Source organism: Punica granatum, chromosome 2, assembly GCF_007655135.1.
Source record: "Punica granatum isolate Tunisia-2019 chromosome 2, ASM765513v2, whole genome shotgun sequence".
Lineage (NCBI taxonomy): Eukaryota > Viridiplantae > Streptophyta > Magnoliopsida > Myrtales > Lythraceae > Punica > Punica granatum.
Genome location: NC_045128.1, coordinates 38,287,654 through 38,302,855, shown reverse-complemented (window position 1 = coordinate 38,302,855; position 15,202 = coordinate 38,287,654). Strand labels below are relative to the sequence as shown.

At 40.5% G+C, this 15,202-nt stretch overlaps 2 protein-coding genes and 1 long non-coding RNA gene across 3 annotated transcripts; 2 read left to right on the top strand and 1 right to left on the bottom strand.

Annotated features, from left to right (window-relative positions):
* Positions 1-3,780: 3,780 nt before the first annotated feature.
* LOC116197820 (probable 2-oxoglutarate-dependent dioxygenase ANS) lies at positions 3,781-5,291 on the top strand. The gene is made up of 3 exons (XM_031528071.1): positions 3,781-3,985; positions 4,069-4,479; positions 4,607-5,291. Exons 1-3 carry the CDS (start codon positions 3,858-3,860, stop codon positions 5,184-5,186), a joined length of 1,119 nt encoding a protein of 372 aa, XP_031383931.1. The 5' UTR covers positions 3,781-3,857; the 3' UTR covers positions 5,187-5,291.
* Positions 5,292-6,253: 962 nt separating this feature from the next.
* LOC116197795 lies at positions 6,254-8,165 on the top strand. The gene is made up of 2 exons (XR_004155100.1): positions 6,254-6,472; positions 7,418-8,165. It is a non-coding gene; the product is annotated as an uncharacterized LOC116197795 (long non-coding RNA).
* Positions 8,166-8,321: 156 nt separating this feature from the next.
* On the bottom strand, positions 8,322-13,385 carry LOC116197794 (nucleobase-ascorbate transporter 4). Its single transcript, XM_031528045.1, has 14 exons — positions 13,067-13,385; positions 12,817-12,914; positions 12,003-12,179; positions 11,573-11,673; positions 11,170-11,245; positions 10,810-10,869; positions 10,385-10,569; positions 9,977-10,073; positions 9,778-9,864; positions 9,636-9,694; positions 9,446-9,537; positions 9,265-9,342; positions 8,901-9,061; positions 8,322-8,777 (listed from the first exon to the last, which is right to left on the bottom strand). The coding sequence occupies exons 1-14, from the start codon at positions 13,158-13,160 to the stop codon at positions 8,559-8,561; spliced, it is 1,584 nt and encodes a 527-aa protein (XP_031383905.1). The 5' UTR covers positions 13,161-13,385; the 3' UTR covers positions 8,322-8,558.
* Positions 13,386-15,202: the final 1,817 nt, after the last annotated feature.

Sequence of the window (15,202 nt, the reverse complement as noted above, 5' to 3'; positions counted from 1 at the left end):
TATATATATATAGTCTAATTCAACTCTGAAATTTGACTGAGATTTTGTGATCAAGTGAGAGAGAGAGAGAGACAGAGAAGCTATTAGGAATCCCACATGCAACCACACAACAACATGCATCACATAAAAACACCCCAAAAAAGATTAACTTAATTTAAATCAAGACAAGAAAAAAAACAAAACAAAACAAAACAGTAGATTTTCACTATTTACAAAGACGTTTAACCGAATTATATTATAATTAAAAGATAATGATAACACAGGAAAAATTAAAGGGCATGTGGGCACGTGTGCATATGGAGGACATGCATATGCATGCGAGCACACATATGTATTCTCAAAACACATGTGTGCACGTGCAACGCGAACTTCAATTCCACACACAGTACGCTCGCACCTTCAAAAATTTATATGCTGTGTGTGTCGACCAATGTTCACCATATGATTAATCAATTAGTCACTTGTGTTGTGATCCTGATCCGTCCCCTTCCCTACTGTTTCCGATGTTCGGGGGCTTTATCGTATTCTCCATCTCCATGTTCGCGTTCTCGAGAATTCCCAAGCTCACACGATACCCCAACATGGCCTATATACTTATGTGTGCACATATATAGGTAAGGGTGTATAGTATAGACCACTGTTCACAAGTTTTAGGACCATGCATGTACGAAAGGGCGAATTGAAAATTGCATATATTTTATCAATATTCAAGATAACCCCCTTACGTGTGTAAGCTTCGATATAAACTCAATACTGACACTGAAGGTTCGCATAAAATGAGAGGAACGGAATTAAAATGCCATATGGAGATGAAGTTGGATATAGATACCGAAAACCTTTCCCATTGACAAGAATGATGCCGCTGTGTATATCATATCTCTCTCTATATATAGAGAGAGAGAGAGGGAGAAGCCAATGAGCTATTGTATAATACTAGCAAGATTATTAATTAACAGAAATAATTACCTTCACTGTATTTTTCATTATCATTTACTTCCAATCCAGAAGTTCATAAATTTATGAGGTTGGTCTAATTGATTGGCGTGCTTGTTTTCTAAGGTCTGAGAGTGTAGTAAATAGAAAAAATGTATGTTGAGATATTTTTATTATTTAGTGGGTCGACTCAACTCAAATTAAATTAGTCAGTTCTCATTGAACTTTCGAATATCATGATGAAAGAGTTCAAATTTACAAGTCGAAAATTAATAGTTATTGTTGATGGGGACATTCTTCAAAATTGTTGTATATACCAATTATATATATATATATATGGGTGTATATAATTATACAGAAAAATATATAGATATGCATGCATCAGTAGCACGATGACCTGGGCACATGGTGGATTGTCATGCCCAAGAAGGAGAAGAAGAGATGGTGTATGCGTGGTTTGTTCTTTTCTCTGTGCTAGCTTGCCTTGTCATGATATATGGGAAATTGAACCCTCCTTCCCTCTCTATACAAATAATAACTCCTGGCCCCCTCTCCCACATTGGTATTCTGATTCTCTTGTCTCCAAAATGTATGAATTTTGCCATCAAATGGTATATTGGTGACCAGAAGAGAACATGTCTAGTGCGTGCTACTTTGCTTATCGCACACTATATATATATTCTCAAATCTGCTCTCATATGCATATTCGTTACATATGATAGGAAGTGCTTGTTTTGTTTTTCACATGTTTTGCAGATGTTAACGCATATTTTTTTCCGAGCGTATGAGAATAATAAGTAGCTGATCCCACATCACATGACACCATTCATATGAATGGTTCCAAATTAAATAGAATTAGTACAAGAGAATCAAGAAAGAGAGATGCTGTCTTAATTCTTTGGTTAGGGCAAGAAATTGAAACAGTTTGGGAGTTTGAAGAGGGCATGTGCGACCCTTTATCTCGGATCCCTCAACCCTTCATTCAGCAGGCTATTACCACACACGCACACACACCCCACATATGTACTTATATATTATACACCAGCATGCTCATATTCATATATTATTCATAACATATTTCTGAGCCTACAGTTTATGTGCAAGTGGTGTACATGCATTCATCAATTTACTTCATCTTTAAGAGCAGATCTCTCTATTACACCTCTCTCTCTCTCTCGCAAACAACACAAACCCCCCCCCCCCCCCCCCCCCCCCCCCCCCCCCCCAAAAGATCCCCTTTTCTCCTTTTTTTCGGGCTTTTATTTATGAAATATTTTATCTGAAACATAGGTAATATTATGCATGTAATTTTTTTTAGTAATAACGATTCTTGGACCAAAAAAGAAAGAAAGAAAGAAAAATATCCAGAGCAAAAAAATGTTTTTTTTAAAAAAAATTCGATTACCATAGGAGGCTCATGACCTAATACAATGAAATGTAAAGGAAAACTAAATAAAGGGGTACGGGTAGTCCCACTAATAAGAATCGAATATGAAATCTCTAGGTTACCTGGTGAGGATGTTAGTCACTGCACTACACCCCATTTCTCAAAAGAATGTATTTTTCATGATGTTAGGACCTCTCCGTCTCTCGTGGAATAGGCCCATATGAGTAGGAATAGGCCCAACCGATTGGACCTGTTCCGACTAATGCGGCCCATGATGGCCAGATATTTGAGCCTTAACCTGGATTTCTTAGCAACCTTTGATGTCAAAGGGTAAAGTTTCAGTGGAAGCCCCTAATGTACCATGAGTCTATGATTCTATACGCACCACGCAATCTTGGATTAGTCGAAATGTCCAACCCAGATAGGGAATTTCATGCAGTAAGAGATTTCGATAAAAAAAAACAACTTGATCCTCTAACAAGGGCGAAAGATGCAATGTTTTTCCCTTGAATGGTCATTTCACAAAGAAGGTGACTTGTCCCCCATCTTTCCAATTGACAAAGAATATGGTCCTTTTACTGTGAACATTGTTAGACTTAGGATTCCCTTTGCGGACCTAGCTTGTGGACCAATTGGGCATCAGACGACCAAACAACCTACTCTTACAAGTGGAGTAATGGTCAGAGCAACAGGACACTGTGAGCTATACATGGATGGATAATTAAACTTGTTTGGCCGGGAGTGTAGAAATTTCCCCAACCCAAATTTTAGGTGTAAAGCTCGAAATATTTCCTTTTCTTAGTAGTAAGATCAGGAAATGTTTTTTCAGTTCATAGTTGAGACTAATCCATGTTACTTTTTCTTTTTTGGGAAAAAAAGGGGTTAATCATGTAAAAAAGCACGATCTTCACTTGAATTTTTAATTCTAGCACGACCTTTAGTTTTAATCTCAAATCTAGCGCGAACTTTCGTTTTAGTCTCAAATCTAGCATACCATTAAATTTTTCATCAATTTTAACGGTAGAGGCCAACTATGCATTAACGGTGTCGCGTGTTATAACATTTTCGATAAGTGAAAATATGTGAAATTATATAAAAAAATATGCAGGGTCCACTTATCGTACTAGATTTGAGACTAAAATAAAAAGTCATGCAAGATTTTAGACTAAAATAAAATGTCGTGCTTTTTTATATTATTTTCGAAAAGTCGTGCTAGAATTGGGAATTCAAATAAATGTCATATTAGATTTGAGATTAAAATGAAATGTCATACCTTTCTGTATAATTTTTGAAAAGTCGTGATAGAATTTGAGTGCAAAGATGGACAGTAATTTTCTTTGTCGTTGAACGTTTTCCGAACAGCAAAAATCTCCTGGCCATTCGAGTTAATTTTGAGTTGCTCCAACGGTAGACAAGATATATGGGTGATGGATTGGATGATTATTCTAGAAGTACTGTGCATAGATTGTCTTGTTCCTCTCTTGTTTTATCTTCACAACCACTCCATAATCACCAATTGGCCACTTTCAGCAAGATCATGGAGGGGGAGGAGGAGTTTTGCTTCCATGAGGTGAGCTTCACCGATCGAGATGGTCGATTAAGAACAACCCGAGTGCCAGTGGTGCAAGAACTCAGCCGTCGAGGAGTCACCCGATTGCCTGAAAGGTAAGAGAGATTCCGTTTTTGTGCTAGATCAGTTTGAGTTGAATGAAGTGACTATGGCTCATATGGATAGTTTCCTCAAAAAGGTTTATACAGTTGAAATCGGCCCATCAGGACGAGGCTCAAAACTTCACCAACTTAGAGATCCTTCAAATGATAGACATGATTAAAGTACGGGCCGGGTCTGCCGAGGAGCTAGCCAAGCTAGCCAAGGGTGCCAAGGAACAGGGCATGTTTCTGATCAAGGAGCATGGCATAGGCTCCGCTGTTTTAGACGAGGTGAAGTGTGTGGTTCAGGAATTCTTTGGGCTGTCCTTCGAAGACAAGAAGATGTGTGTCGGGTCGTATGCAAGCGCCGATAACCTGGGATATGGTAGGAATTTCGTGAAATCGGATGATCAGATATTGGAATGGATAGATCGGTTAGCAGTAAAGGCTTTGCCTAAGGGGGCAACTGATGGGCTCCATGTTTGGCCTCAAACGCCAGCCAATTTCAGGTACTTTTGGACACACCGTACCGTGAAGCGTTTGATTAGATTGGAATTTGGTCCTATCCATTCTTTTCCGAGTTTCATGCTAATATCGATGTTTTTCAGATCATATACTTCAATATATTTCACGCAGGCGTGCAATGGAGACTTATGTGGATCAAGCCCGAAAGGTCCTGGACCAAGTCCTGGAATCCCTGGCCGAATCGTTTTCCCTGGAGAAGCACGTGTTCCTCCAGTCCTTCGACCCCGGAAGATCCGAGGTGAAAGTCCGGGTGAATTGCTATCCGCCCTGCCCAAGGCCTGACCTGACAATAGGCCTCAACCCACACACTGATGCAAGCGCTCTGACCCTCCTGGTCCAGCTTGATGGTGGCACCAGCGGCCTCCAGGTGCTCCATGGCCAGGACCCACAGAGCTGGAGGACCGTGGAGTGGCCCAGAGGTGCATTGCTTGTGAATGCCGGCGACTTGCTTGAGATAATGAGCGACGGGAGGGTCAAGAGCCCTTGGCACAGGGTCATGACCCAATCCGAAGTGGAACGCATCTCCATCGCATTGTTCTACAACCCACCCTCCGATGCAGAGATCGTACCCGTGACAGGAGGGAGTGGGAGTTATAGGAAAGTCGTGGTCGGCGACTACTGCAGGCATTACTATAAGATTAGCCCTACTAAGACTAAAGAAGCTATATTGTATGCCAAACAAGAGAGTTAGCGAGGGCCGAGTTTCTTGATTTACATCTGTCAAGCTCTATGTATGATTTGTCGAAAACCTTATGTTCTGGAGGAAAAATAATTTACCATCATCAAGCTCGGTATATATGATGTTCATTCTCTTTATAACTGTCCGGAGATCGGGAAAGTTTGTCATCAGCAAGCTCGTGTTACCTTGCGAATATTCTCCAGAAATCAGAGAATCCAATAATCATTTGGAAGAACACCACCACGATAATCGCTCCTTGAATCCCTCTCACGGTGTGCTCAAACCTCTACGATGTTCAACGGAAAAGGAAAACCATCAGATTTAAATCTTTATCCGCAGTGAACATTAGTTCTGAACAATAAAAAGGGAGAGACCTTTTAATACAATTTGAGTGAACAAATCACGTAAAATCATATCTGATCATGAGCGATAAGCGATAAGCAAATACCCTGAATAAAATTAGTGTGCAGCATGTGTTCATCGAGATCCAATCATTCAGCCATTTTTTACTTAAAAATTCCATAAATCTGATGTGCTCATTGACGAATTTTATATAAGAGATCCAATCATTCAGCAATTTTTTACTTAAAAATTCCATAAATGTGAAGTGCTCATTGACGAATTTTATATAAGATATATACATGGTGGCCAAGCCGAAAATCACGGGAGTAGAAAATATGAACTCAATAGAACGACTCGACAAATTAAATAGTGAGCTGGCCTATTTATAGACTTGATGACATAACTGATTAGAAAACATATGGTCTCCTAATATCAGCATAATATCATAATTAGATCTTGAAAATTTTCTAAAATTTCAGCTAACCTAATTGATCGATACGATTTTACTTAGAATATTCTAATTCCTAATTTATGGAGATATTATCTCGAACACTCATAGCCATCAGATTCGATATCTGATATTGCTTTTCAATCGTTTATTTCGAGTCGATCCAACGGTTGATAAGGTATGAGAATGACTCCTTCCACTTATTATTCTGGTTATCTGTATTTTTTCCACAAGCTTAGTTGTCAATAGATAAAAATATACAAACGTGCAGTTGATTATTTCCTTTCATAGTCAAGCGATAAAAAGAAATTATTTCCTCTTATAAGCATCCAGACAAAGCCAAGTCCACAATCACATTAACCACTTTTATTAGCAAGATCATGGAGAGGTTGAAGAGGTTTTGCTTCCATGAAGTAAGCTTCACTGATCGAGATGGTCCGTTAAGAACATCCGGAGTGCCGGTGGTGCAAGAACTCAGCCGTCGAGGAGTTACCTGCCTGCCTGATAGGTAAGAGAGATTATTGCATTTCTGTGCTCAAATCAGTTTTAGTGCATCGATCTGCTGTCACGTAGCAAACCTTCTGGTGGACCAAATAGTAATAAATAAAAAGTAAGGGCTGAGGATGGAAAACGTTGTAAGAAGAGGGATGTATTCCTAAATAGTCTGAGTTAGTTTGTTAGTATTTCCCAAGCTCAATGGGGATGGAGTGAGGGATTGGTTGTATTGATATGAGCAGTTTTTTGGGTAGCCATTCACTTAGAAGGGACAGCATTACAGTGGCACCAACCATATATGAGGGCTTTGATCACTGAAAGTAAAATAGTGAGTTGGAAGGAGTATGTGACTGTTGTGTTAGAGAGATTTGGGGATATGAGTTTTGAAGATCCAATGGCTGCTTTGAAGAATTTGAGACAAACCGGGGATTCGTAGGAGTATATGGATGAGTTTGATGTGTTATCGAATAAGGTTTCCATTAAGGAGGTCGATGCTCTGAGTCATTTCTTGGTAGGTTTGAAGTCTGAGGTCCAATTACTTGTGAGGATGTTCCACCCTACGACATTACCTCAAACTTACTCTCCAGCTAAGTTACAAGAATCCACCCATACTGCTATGAACAAGCCTGGATCAGCAGCTCCAAAACTCCATAACCGTTTCTCTCAACGCTCTAGTGCCACCACTACCATAAGCTCTTCCCTTCCCACCAAGACAGTGACCCCTAAACCAGCCAAAAACACCCCTACTTCTCTCAACAAGAACTCCACCCGAGGCTTACTGCCGCTACCTTCCATATCACCTGAAAAAATGTCATTCCCATGACACAATCGACCCCATAAAATACCTTCCCATAAGGAGAAGGAAAAAAGGAGGGCTAAGAACATCGTATATTTAATCCATTTCCTAAAAATGCCATTTTAGAATTAACATCGTATATCTTTAATCACTTTCATGCAGGCGTGCAATGGAGACTTATGTGATCAAGCCCAACAAGTCCTGGAATCCCTGGTCGAATCCTTTTCCTTGGAGAAGAACGTGCTCCTCCAGGCATTCGATCCTGGAAGATCTGAGATGAACACAGGGTAAACTACTACCCGCCCTGCCCAAGGCCTGACCTGGCGCTGGGCCATCCACCCCCACGCTAATGCAAGTGCCCTGACCCTCCTGTTCCAGCTTGATGCCGGCACCGGCGGCCTCCAGGTGCTCACTCGGCAGGGCCCACAGAGTTTGAGGACCGTTGAGTGGCCCAAAGGTGCACTGCTTGTGAGTGCTGGGGATTTGCTTGAAATCATGACTGATGGGAAGGTCAAGAACCCGTGTCACAGGGCCTTGATCCACTGCAATGTGGAATGCATCTCCATCGCGTTGTTCTACGATCCACCCTTGGATGCAGAGATTGTGCCCCTGAAAGGAGCGACTGGGAGGTATAGGAGGGTCGTGGTGGACGACTATTTAAGGCATGTGTATAAGATTAGCCCTACTAAGAATTAAGAAGCTATATCGTATGCCAGACAAGAAACTTAAGCTAGCGCCAAGTTTTTTGGTTTACATGCTGTCAAGTCAGGAAAAAAACTGTCACCAGAAAGATGTTCGTTCTCATATAATTGTTTGTACATCGCAAATAAGATGGGAGCAATTTTCCAGCATCCTGATATGGATGCAGAAAAAGTTGTTAATGTTAGTCATGTCAAAGGCATTTGTCGGACCTTGACGTAGGCTGCAAGGCAAGCTGGTTTCACAACCCAGATCTTGGCATCGGTCAGGCCACCCAGGTAGAGATACAGTGGCTTTGAGTGTAATTTCACGTTACCATGATCGAGTGACTATGGCCAAGATTTGAGCTCATAAAATCAGGCAGCTCTGATAAGTTTACTACCTGAGCTTTTATATATGTTCACCAGTATATGACATCGGAATTAAGTTAAAAAGTATCTTGCAGATAAAGTAAGCCCAGGTCTGTTTTTGGCTCATCTGTCACTCGTATAATAAAATGTATTGAACTCTTTCTGCTTCTAAGCTAGTTCAACAAAAAAAGAATTCAGCATCATACTGTAACTAACCAACCGTTCGTCCATTCCCGATCAGTCAGAACTCACCACTAGAATGAAGGGAAGAACCTGTTGAGATTATAGGGCAACGAATAGAACTCCTCGCTCCTGATGTCAGCCTCAAAAGTATAGAACTTTGCCCACCAGTGCCGCCCGCTGTCCCTCCGAACTGGTCCGTGCCCGATGCTGTGGGTTCGCTCCAGGAACAAGGCCACGATGAGGGCCACAGTTGCTGCAGATGTGAATATCACTTGCACTATGCTGTTGAACTGCAAGCAATAATTGAAGAGTCAAATGGAGCTTTGATGTTGCATTCAACTTTTACAGGTTGTGGCTACACTCGCCATCGAAAAGGAGTAATATGAAAATAAGTAAAAGTTCAATGGACTTACAGCAATGGAACGGGTGTGGACGGGGCCGTAACCCGAGTAAAAGAAGTATTGGTTGAAGTACTGGGGAACAGAGAGGCCCATGAAGAGAGAGAACCCGAGGATGAACTTCGTCCTAAAGCTGTTCAAGTTGCAGAACTGCAGCAACCCAAGCCCTGCCGCAGCTGCAGAAGCAAATGAGCATCATATCAAGCCAATCTGAAAATTGTTTATGATGCCTGTCTTTTCCCTCTGCTTTAATACGAAACAAAGTACTCTCAACCACTTCCAACGTCTTGCTCGAACAAACGGCTTTTGAGTACACAGGGGAAGAATGTTCGCCTGAAGTGCTTTCAGAAAATTCGGAGATATAAGTAACGAAACTTACCCACATAAGCATAGAGGACACAATACACAGCTGCGAAAATTGGCAGCGGAATTGAAGCAAGGATTGCACCAAACTTTCCTGTGAACGGTATGAATTATTTACCCCGTAAAACTATACAAGAACTAGCAGAATGAAAAGGTGTGGACAACTCAATAATTGGTGAGCTATTACAGTAACAAACCTAGCACGGAAAAGAAGAGCATGAAGCAAGCCGAGATTTCGACGACTCTTCGACTCCCAATTCGGGTTAAACCCAATAGACCGGCATTTTCACTGAAAAAGAAGCATAGGAAAAATAGGCAAAATCGAGTGCATTCTAAAGGCATATCTCTCAATTTGCAAGAATGAATGGATAGGGATGAAATATGTACACTAATGCCGTGTAGCCGACTCCCGTGCCAAAAAAGCTGCCGATGAAAGTGCTTAATCCCTGAAATGTCGACAATTGAAATATGGAATCAGAACATGATAGATGGATAGTTGAACTCCAAGGTTTTGCACGAGTCATTTTACCAGCCAACCAACTCCACGACTCAGCACCGAGGGCGGCACTGGCGTAGCACTTGCAAATCTCGATGCTGCAATAAATGTCGCCATCGACTGCACAGGTGAAAAGAATGCTGTTTATAACGCTCTTTGGTCGGGCATAGTTTTCTCAACTAATTTCTAATGTGAGCGAAAACAAAGTCATAAGATCAATCATATAGGGAACCTCTATAAGGGCAACCAGTGCTGCCGCCATCACAGCAAAAGCATCACCGGCATTGAAAGTGGGACCGCCATATTGGAACGGATAGGGAAACTTTATCCTGCAAGTATAAATCGTTCTCTTAGTTAAGATTTTGACAAATGATCGCTCTGCATAAGTTCTTGAGAATTTTGGAAAACAAGGGAACAAAATTGAAAACATGAACCATGAATGATCTTCGATATCAGAAACATCCAAAACACAACTAGTCATCAGTCTTTTTCGGGAAGTTGTTACGATAAGGTGCTGCAATAGACTGAGCAATCCCAGAGCATATCTTGAACTTGTTTTGAAGACCGTCTCTAAGGACGGTGCCAGAAAATACTTGCAAACAAACAACTTGATGCTTTGTATAGAGTGGTGTAAGCTCACCAAGGGGCTGCTCTAAGGAGCCCAGTGCGATCTACCCTGCAACTAAACTGAGTATTGGGAGATCTTCTATCGTAGGCACCGGAAACAGTCAGAACTGCAGCAAATGCCCACACGATCATCACCGAGACTAGGACAGCATACCGCTCAAATATGGCCCTTCGTGATTTCATGAAGTGAGGCACATGCTGCAACAGCACAATACAACCAAAGGAAAAAACAGAGAAGTTCAGCTGGTTCGCAATCCATTTTTAATCACATTAAAATACTCCCAACTATGCCAAAATTTGCCCCCTCACATGTTATACTAAATGAGCATAGACAAAAAGACAACATATAACATTTCTTATAGGTTGGTCTCGGATTCAGACCAAAAGAAGAGGTGGCTAATATACCAGTGAGTACTAGTAGCACCTGTTCTTGATTACCTGAGAAATGATCACCAGCAGAATCAACTCGGGAAGTCCAATCTCAATGCATCTTGCCAGCTGCAACGCATAAAGGACAAATGTTAAGTAAGATCTAATTCGATTAAAATTTTCCATATGTAAATGTTAGTATTCTGAAGGACTCCATGCATTCATATGTTTCTTGGTACTGCATAAATCTAAATCCTGCGTCTCAGTGAAAACTAGGACAGAACAAACCCATGTTTGCCATGCACCAAGCCCATGGAAATTATAGGTGCAAGATTTTTCGGAAATGGAAAATCCAGATCTGATCATTTTCAAGACTATATGTTCCATGAAACAAACAAAGCATTTAAGGTGTGCGTCTTCTTTTCTTACTTGTGGGAAACCATTTGCATAAAGCCCGAGTCCAACAAGGGTTACGAAAGGAACTGCCGACAGGGGACAAAGAAACCTGCATAACATATAGATCACCGAAATTAACCAACTCCTCATAAATGAATGAAGATCGACGACATTCTTAAATTTCATATGGTTCTTCGACCATCCAATCTGTGGACAATTTATCAGTTCCATCGGGATGCCACCTCAGCACCAGTATCCTAGCATGAAGTTCTAGGCCCTGAGGAGCACTGAACTAACATTGATGACATGGTCCGCGAGTCTCGGTTTTTATCAAAGGCTACTCCGTGCGTTCAGGTCAGTACAGAGGGTGCTGGTGTCATTTTTCTATGAAAACAGGGGGGAGATGGGGAATTTATAATTAGGAAGCTCGTATTACCTTGCAAATATTCTGCAGAAACCAAGGAACCCAAAAATCACTTGGAACAATGAAGCCGTGAGAAGTGCTCCTTGCATCCCTCTCAAAGTGTGCTCAAACCTCTACAGTTGTTCGACAAAAAAATATCATCAAGTATTCTTGTCTTGAATTTTCGTGAGTTGCCAAAACTCTTTACATATTGATTCTTAACCTTCTCCTACGAGAAGGCACTAACTTGCTTTTATTTGCAGAAAGCTTTAAAGAATGGACAGTGTTTACAGAGATGCAGGACTTGAATCCAGGACTGTTTTTCATTGTCAATTACATCCCAAAATCACCATATCTGTTCAACTAAGACTAAAGATCTTTTCAAGTTCGGGGCACATGATTTAGGAGCAGACTGCAACTGTCCTAAAAAATGGTGGAATTGAAGGATTTCTTCTAGGTTTACCTCATGCGGGTATATGTAGATGTCGTAACGTTTGGACAGAGCAATGGAGATAGCAGGGATGATGTATGTGTAGGATGGACCGATCACAACAGGAAGCCTCGATCCGAACCAGCACTGATACAGCGTGCTTATCCCCGAGACAAACAGCAGGGTGTTAATCATCTCCGCCTTCTCCACCTATCAATGTATACACATCAAAGGTGGGTGAGAAACCACCCCATTAGATCATCACCACAGTAAATATGATAAAGCATCCGCCATTTCCAACAGGAGCTAATGAGAGATGGCAACCCTGTGACATGGCACAGTCATGTCATATCCAGAAATCGGCACAACCAGACTCGTGTTCATAATAAATTAGCTTCCCTGCACAGGATGAAATCTTTTATGCATTTACTACACGAATATGGCACAGGATGCAGTCTGCGGCCTCAGCTTAAGACAGGCCTTGTAAAAGCTTATCAACTGACACTGCTTAACGAGACAGAGTACGTTAATTACAACTATAATGATGTGATTTAGACTTCCCTTCATCTCTTCATCTCTTCCTCTCTGTTTTCGAATGCAGTCAAAGTTCTACTTTTTGATCATTATTTCAACTTGTGTTGACAGTCACTCTCTTGTCCAAATACAAGCTACGAGGTGGCTCATAACATATAAACCAACTTCTAGTTCCTAAACCAAATGCAGTCAAATTTCTGGATGATGTTCGGATCCCGAGTTTCATTGACAGGGAAACTTCTTGCTCGTTTCAAGTAGTCTTTTCGAAAAGTAACATTGATGAGTTTTCTCAGAAGAGCTTAAAGACACTCACATTTCCGCCACCCATGAGAGGAACAAGTAGTGTGGGGATGAGCACAGTAGTCCCCAGCATCACCAGGTAGTGTTGAAACCCCATGATTATGGCTTCAGCTGCAACACAGACAACCCCATATATTACACACTCATCACAATATTACATGACACTGAACATGCTCACCTTAAAACTCTCAAACTATCATACATATATATATATATACATATACAAGTACAAGTGATGGAGTGAAAAGTTTTCTAAGACTCACGCCACGGAGGAGAGCTAGTGAGGCAGAAGTCGACACCGGGAAGCTGATCCTTCACGGGATGTGGCTGAAAGTCGTCGGCTTTCGGGGCTGCCATCTCTCCCTTCCTGCTGTTCTCTTCTAAACTTAAGAACCTTGTTCCTGTTATATATGCTGTCTGAACAGACACATTTCAGTAGGGAGAGCCAAGCAGAAGGAGAAACAAGAGCATCCCAGAGGGGTGTCCTGCCCTCTGATTCTCTGGGGCTATATAAATGATACAGAGGTGGTGGGCGTGACTTATTTTGGGGCAGTAAGCTGGTGGCAGTCTACAGCGATATGGACGATTGAGACACTATGTTCTACTTTTACGAAAAACCATTGCGGTATTAACTGTCTTTGGCTCTATTTACCGATCAAAACCATATAATAATATTCTCCGATAACGACGTGAATTTATGTATCTAACAATAGGGATGGTGGAGACATTGGAGTGGAGTATTGAGAGTCTTTGAATTTGGTTGAAGCGTTAAGAGAGGGTTGGGAGGGTTAGGAAGCTTAGTTGTGACCATAATCACCCAACTTCCACCATTCACAATTCCCTTCCTTTTCCTTCTATTTCTAATTTTTCACGTATTGTTGAGTGTGGCATGAAGTTTGCCATAGTAAGGATGGGAAAAAACAATGCGGTCTTGATGTGGAAGCAACCTCGTATATAGCAAATCAAATGTGACTCTTCGCCGGCTTCTCTTGCTATCAAGTACGACGTCGTGTACGCTCCACGATGACTCCTTTCTTAGCAAACTTACAGTCATTCGGGACAAGGTTGTTAGGAAAATTGGTGAGGATTCGAGCTCGACTTTTATAGTTGTAGTTGGCCGTTTGAGGATGATTTTTGGAACAGTATGATACCCAATCTCGAGGTAAAACCCCAAGTAAATTTTACTCTATGATCTGTTTGCGATTCAGTTTATATATGATATCGAGTTGCAGAAAACATGGCCAAAAAATTCATGCAAATATGTATTTGTACTTTTAAGTGGAGTTAAGTGCCAGTCACAGAATGATCTTCGACTTATATGATCGGTCTTATTAATGTGAACCGAACTCAAAGACAACTGCATCGAGACAAAAGAAATAATAACATACTAAATCACATTCTTAATGTGCAATGTTTTTCTCTTAAAAATCATATGGGACTATAAGTTTTGATTTTGATTGACAAATCAAACATTCTCTAGAACATCTTCTTTCTCAATATTGACAATTGTTGTATCGTATGGCAACATTTTGTCAAGACTTGTTCCATGTATTTCAAGGGGACTGTTCTTGTAGGTTAGGACACTTCTCTGTTTTGCCGAAAATGAACATTTTTTTGGGGAAAAATATGCCTCAAAGAAAAAGCAGACAGAGGAAAAAAGACAAAAATATTTGTGCATTAGCTTCTAAAATTAGCAAAACTGGTCAACTTCATACTGATTATTATTATTGAAAATAACTTGGCAGATCAAAATTTCTGAAAAACCTTTTTTATTTTTTTTTAAAAAGATATACAGTAAAATTAAACTACATCTTATATTTCACTTGGATAGCTAACTACACAAAATGTCAGATGAAGATAGGGGTTTCCAAATTACCAAAGCACTTCGATACCATGTTTCACGAAGAAAAGGGCTCCCGACACGTGAGTTGATATTCAATAATAAGTTTTAGCGTGTATGGGATATATTAGGAGATCAGCAAAAAGCGTGAAATTCTACCTAAAAAATGGTGTGAACAATTTTTTTTTTAAAATCTAAAGAAAAAGAGTAATTAAAAAAAAAAAAGAGGAGGAAAATCATGAGTGGATGCAACCGTCAAATCAAATGTATAAAATGGGGTCTGTACTTTGTGACAGAGAATCATGGAGTTTCCTGATAAATGAATATGATCCGCATCGGATATCTGCACGTCAAAGAAGCCGATCTCCTACTTCACAGTCCCGACCATAGCCATAGCCCTCTCAGAATCAGAAAGTACGAAGAAAGAAATTCCCCATTTTTGCAGTCCCATTATGACTGGGATTTTACTGCAAAATCTCTTTTTAAAAAAAATAATAACATTTCTATTTCTATGAAAATAATAATAACAATGTTTAAGATTATATATATATATATATAT

What these genes read in the sequence shown, in the direction of transcription:
- LOC116197794 (XM_031528045.1), bottom strand. Translation starts at nt 13,160, where the DNA reads ATGGCAGCCCCGAAAGCCGACGACTTTCAGCCACATCCCGTGAAGGAT. An exon ending in TGCTGGTGATCATTTCTCAG is followed by an intron (nt 10,570 to 10,809) that starts GTAATCAAGAAC and finishes GTGCTGTTGCAG; the next exon opens with CATGTGCCTCACTTCATGAA. An exon ending in TGTCCTCTATGCTTATGTGG is followed by an intron (nt 9,062 to 9,264) that starts GTAAGTTTCGTT and finishes TTGCTTCTGCAG; the next exon opens with CTGCGGCAGGGCTTGGGTTG.
- LOC116197820 (XM_031528071.1), top strand. Translation starts at nt 3,858, where the DNA reads ATGGAGGGGGAGGAGGAGTTTTGCTTCCATGAGGTGAGCTTCACCGAT. An exon ending in GTCACCCGATTGCCTGAAAG is followed by an intron (nt 3,986 to 4,068) that starts GTAAGAGAGATT and finishes TTCCTCAAAAAG; the next exon opens with GTTTATACAGTTGAAATCGG. An exon ending in CAAACGCCAGCCAATTTCAG is followed by an intron (nt 4,480 to 4,606) that starts GTACTTTTGGAC and finishes TATTTCACGCAG; the next exon opens with GCGTGCAATGGAGACTTATG.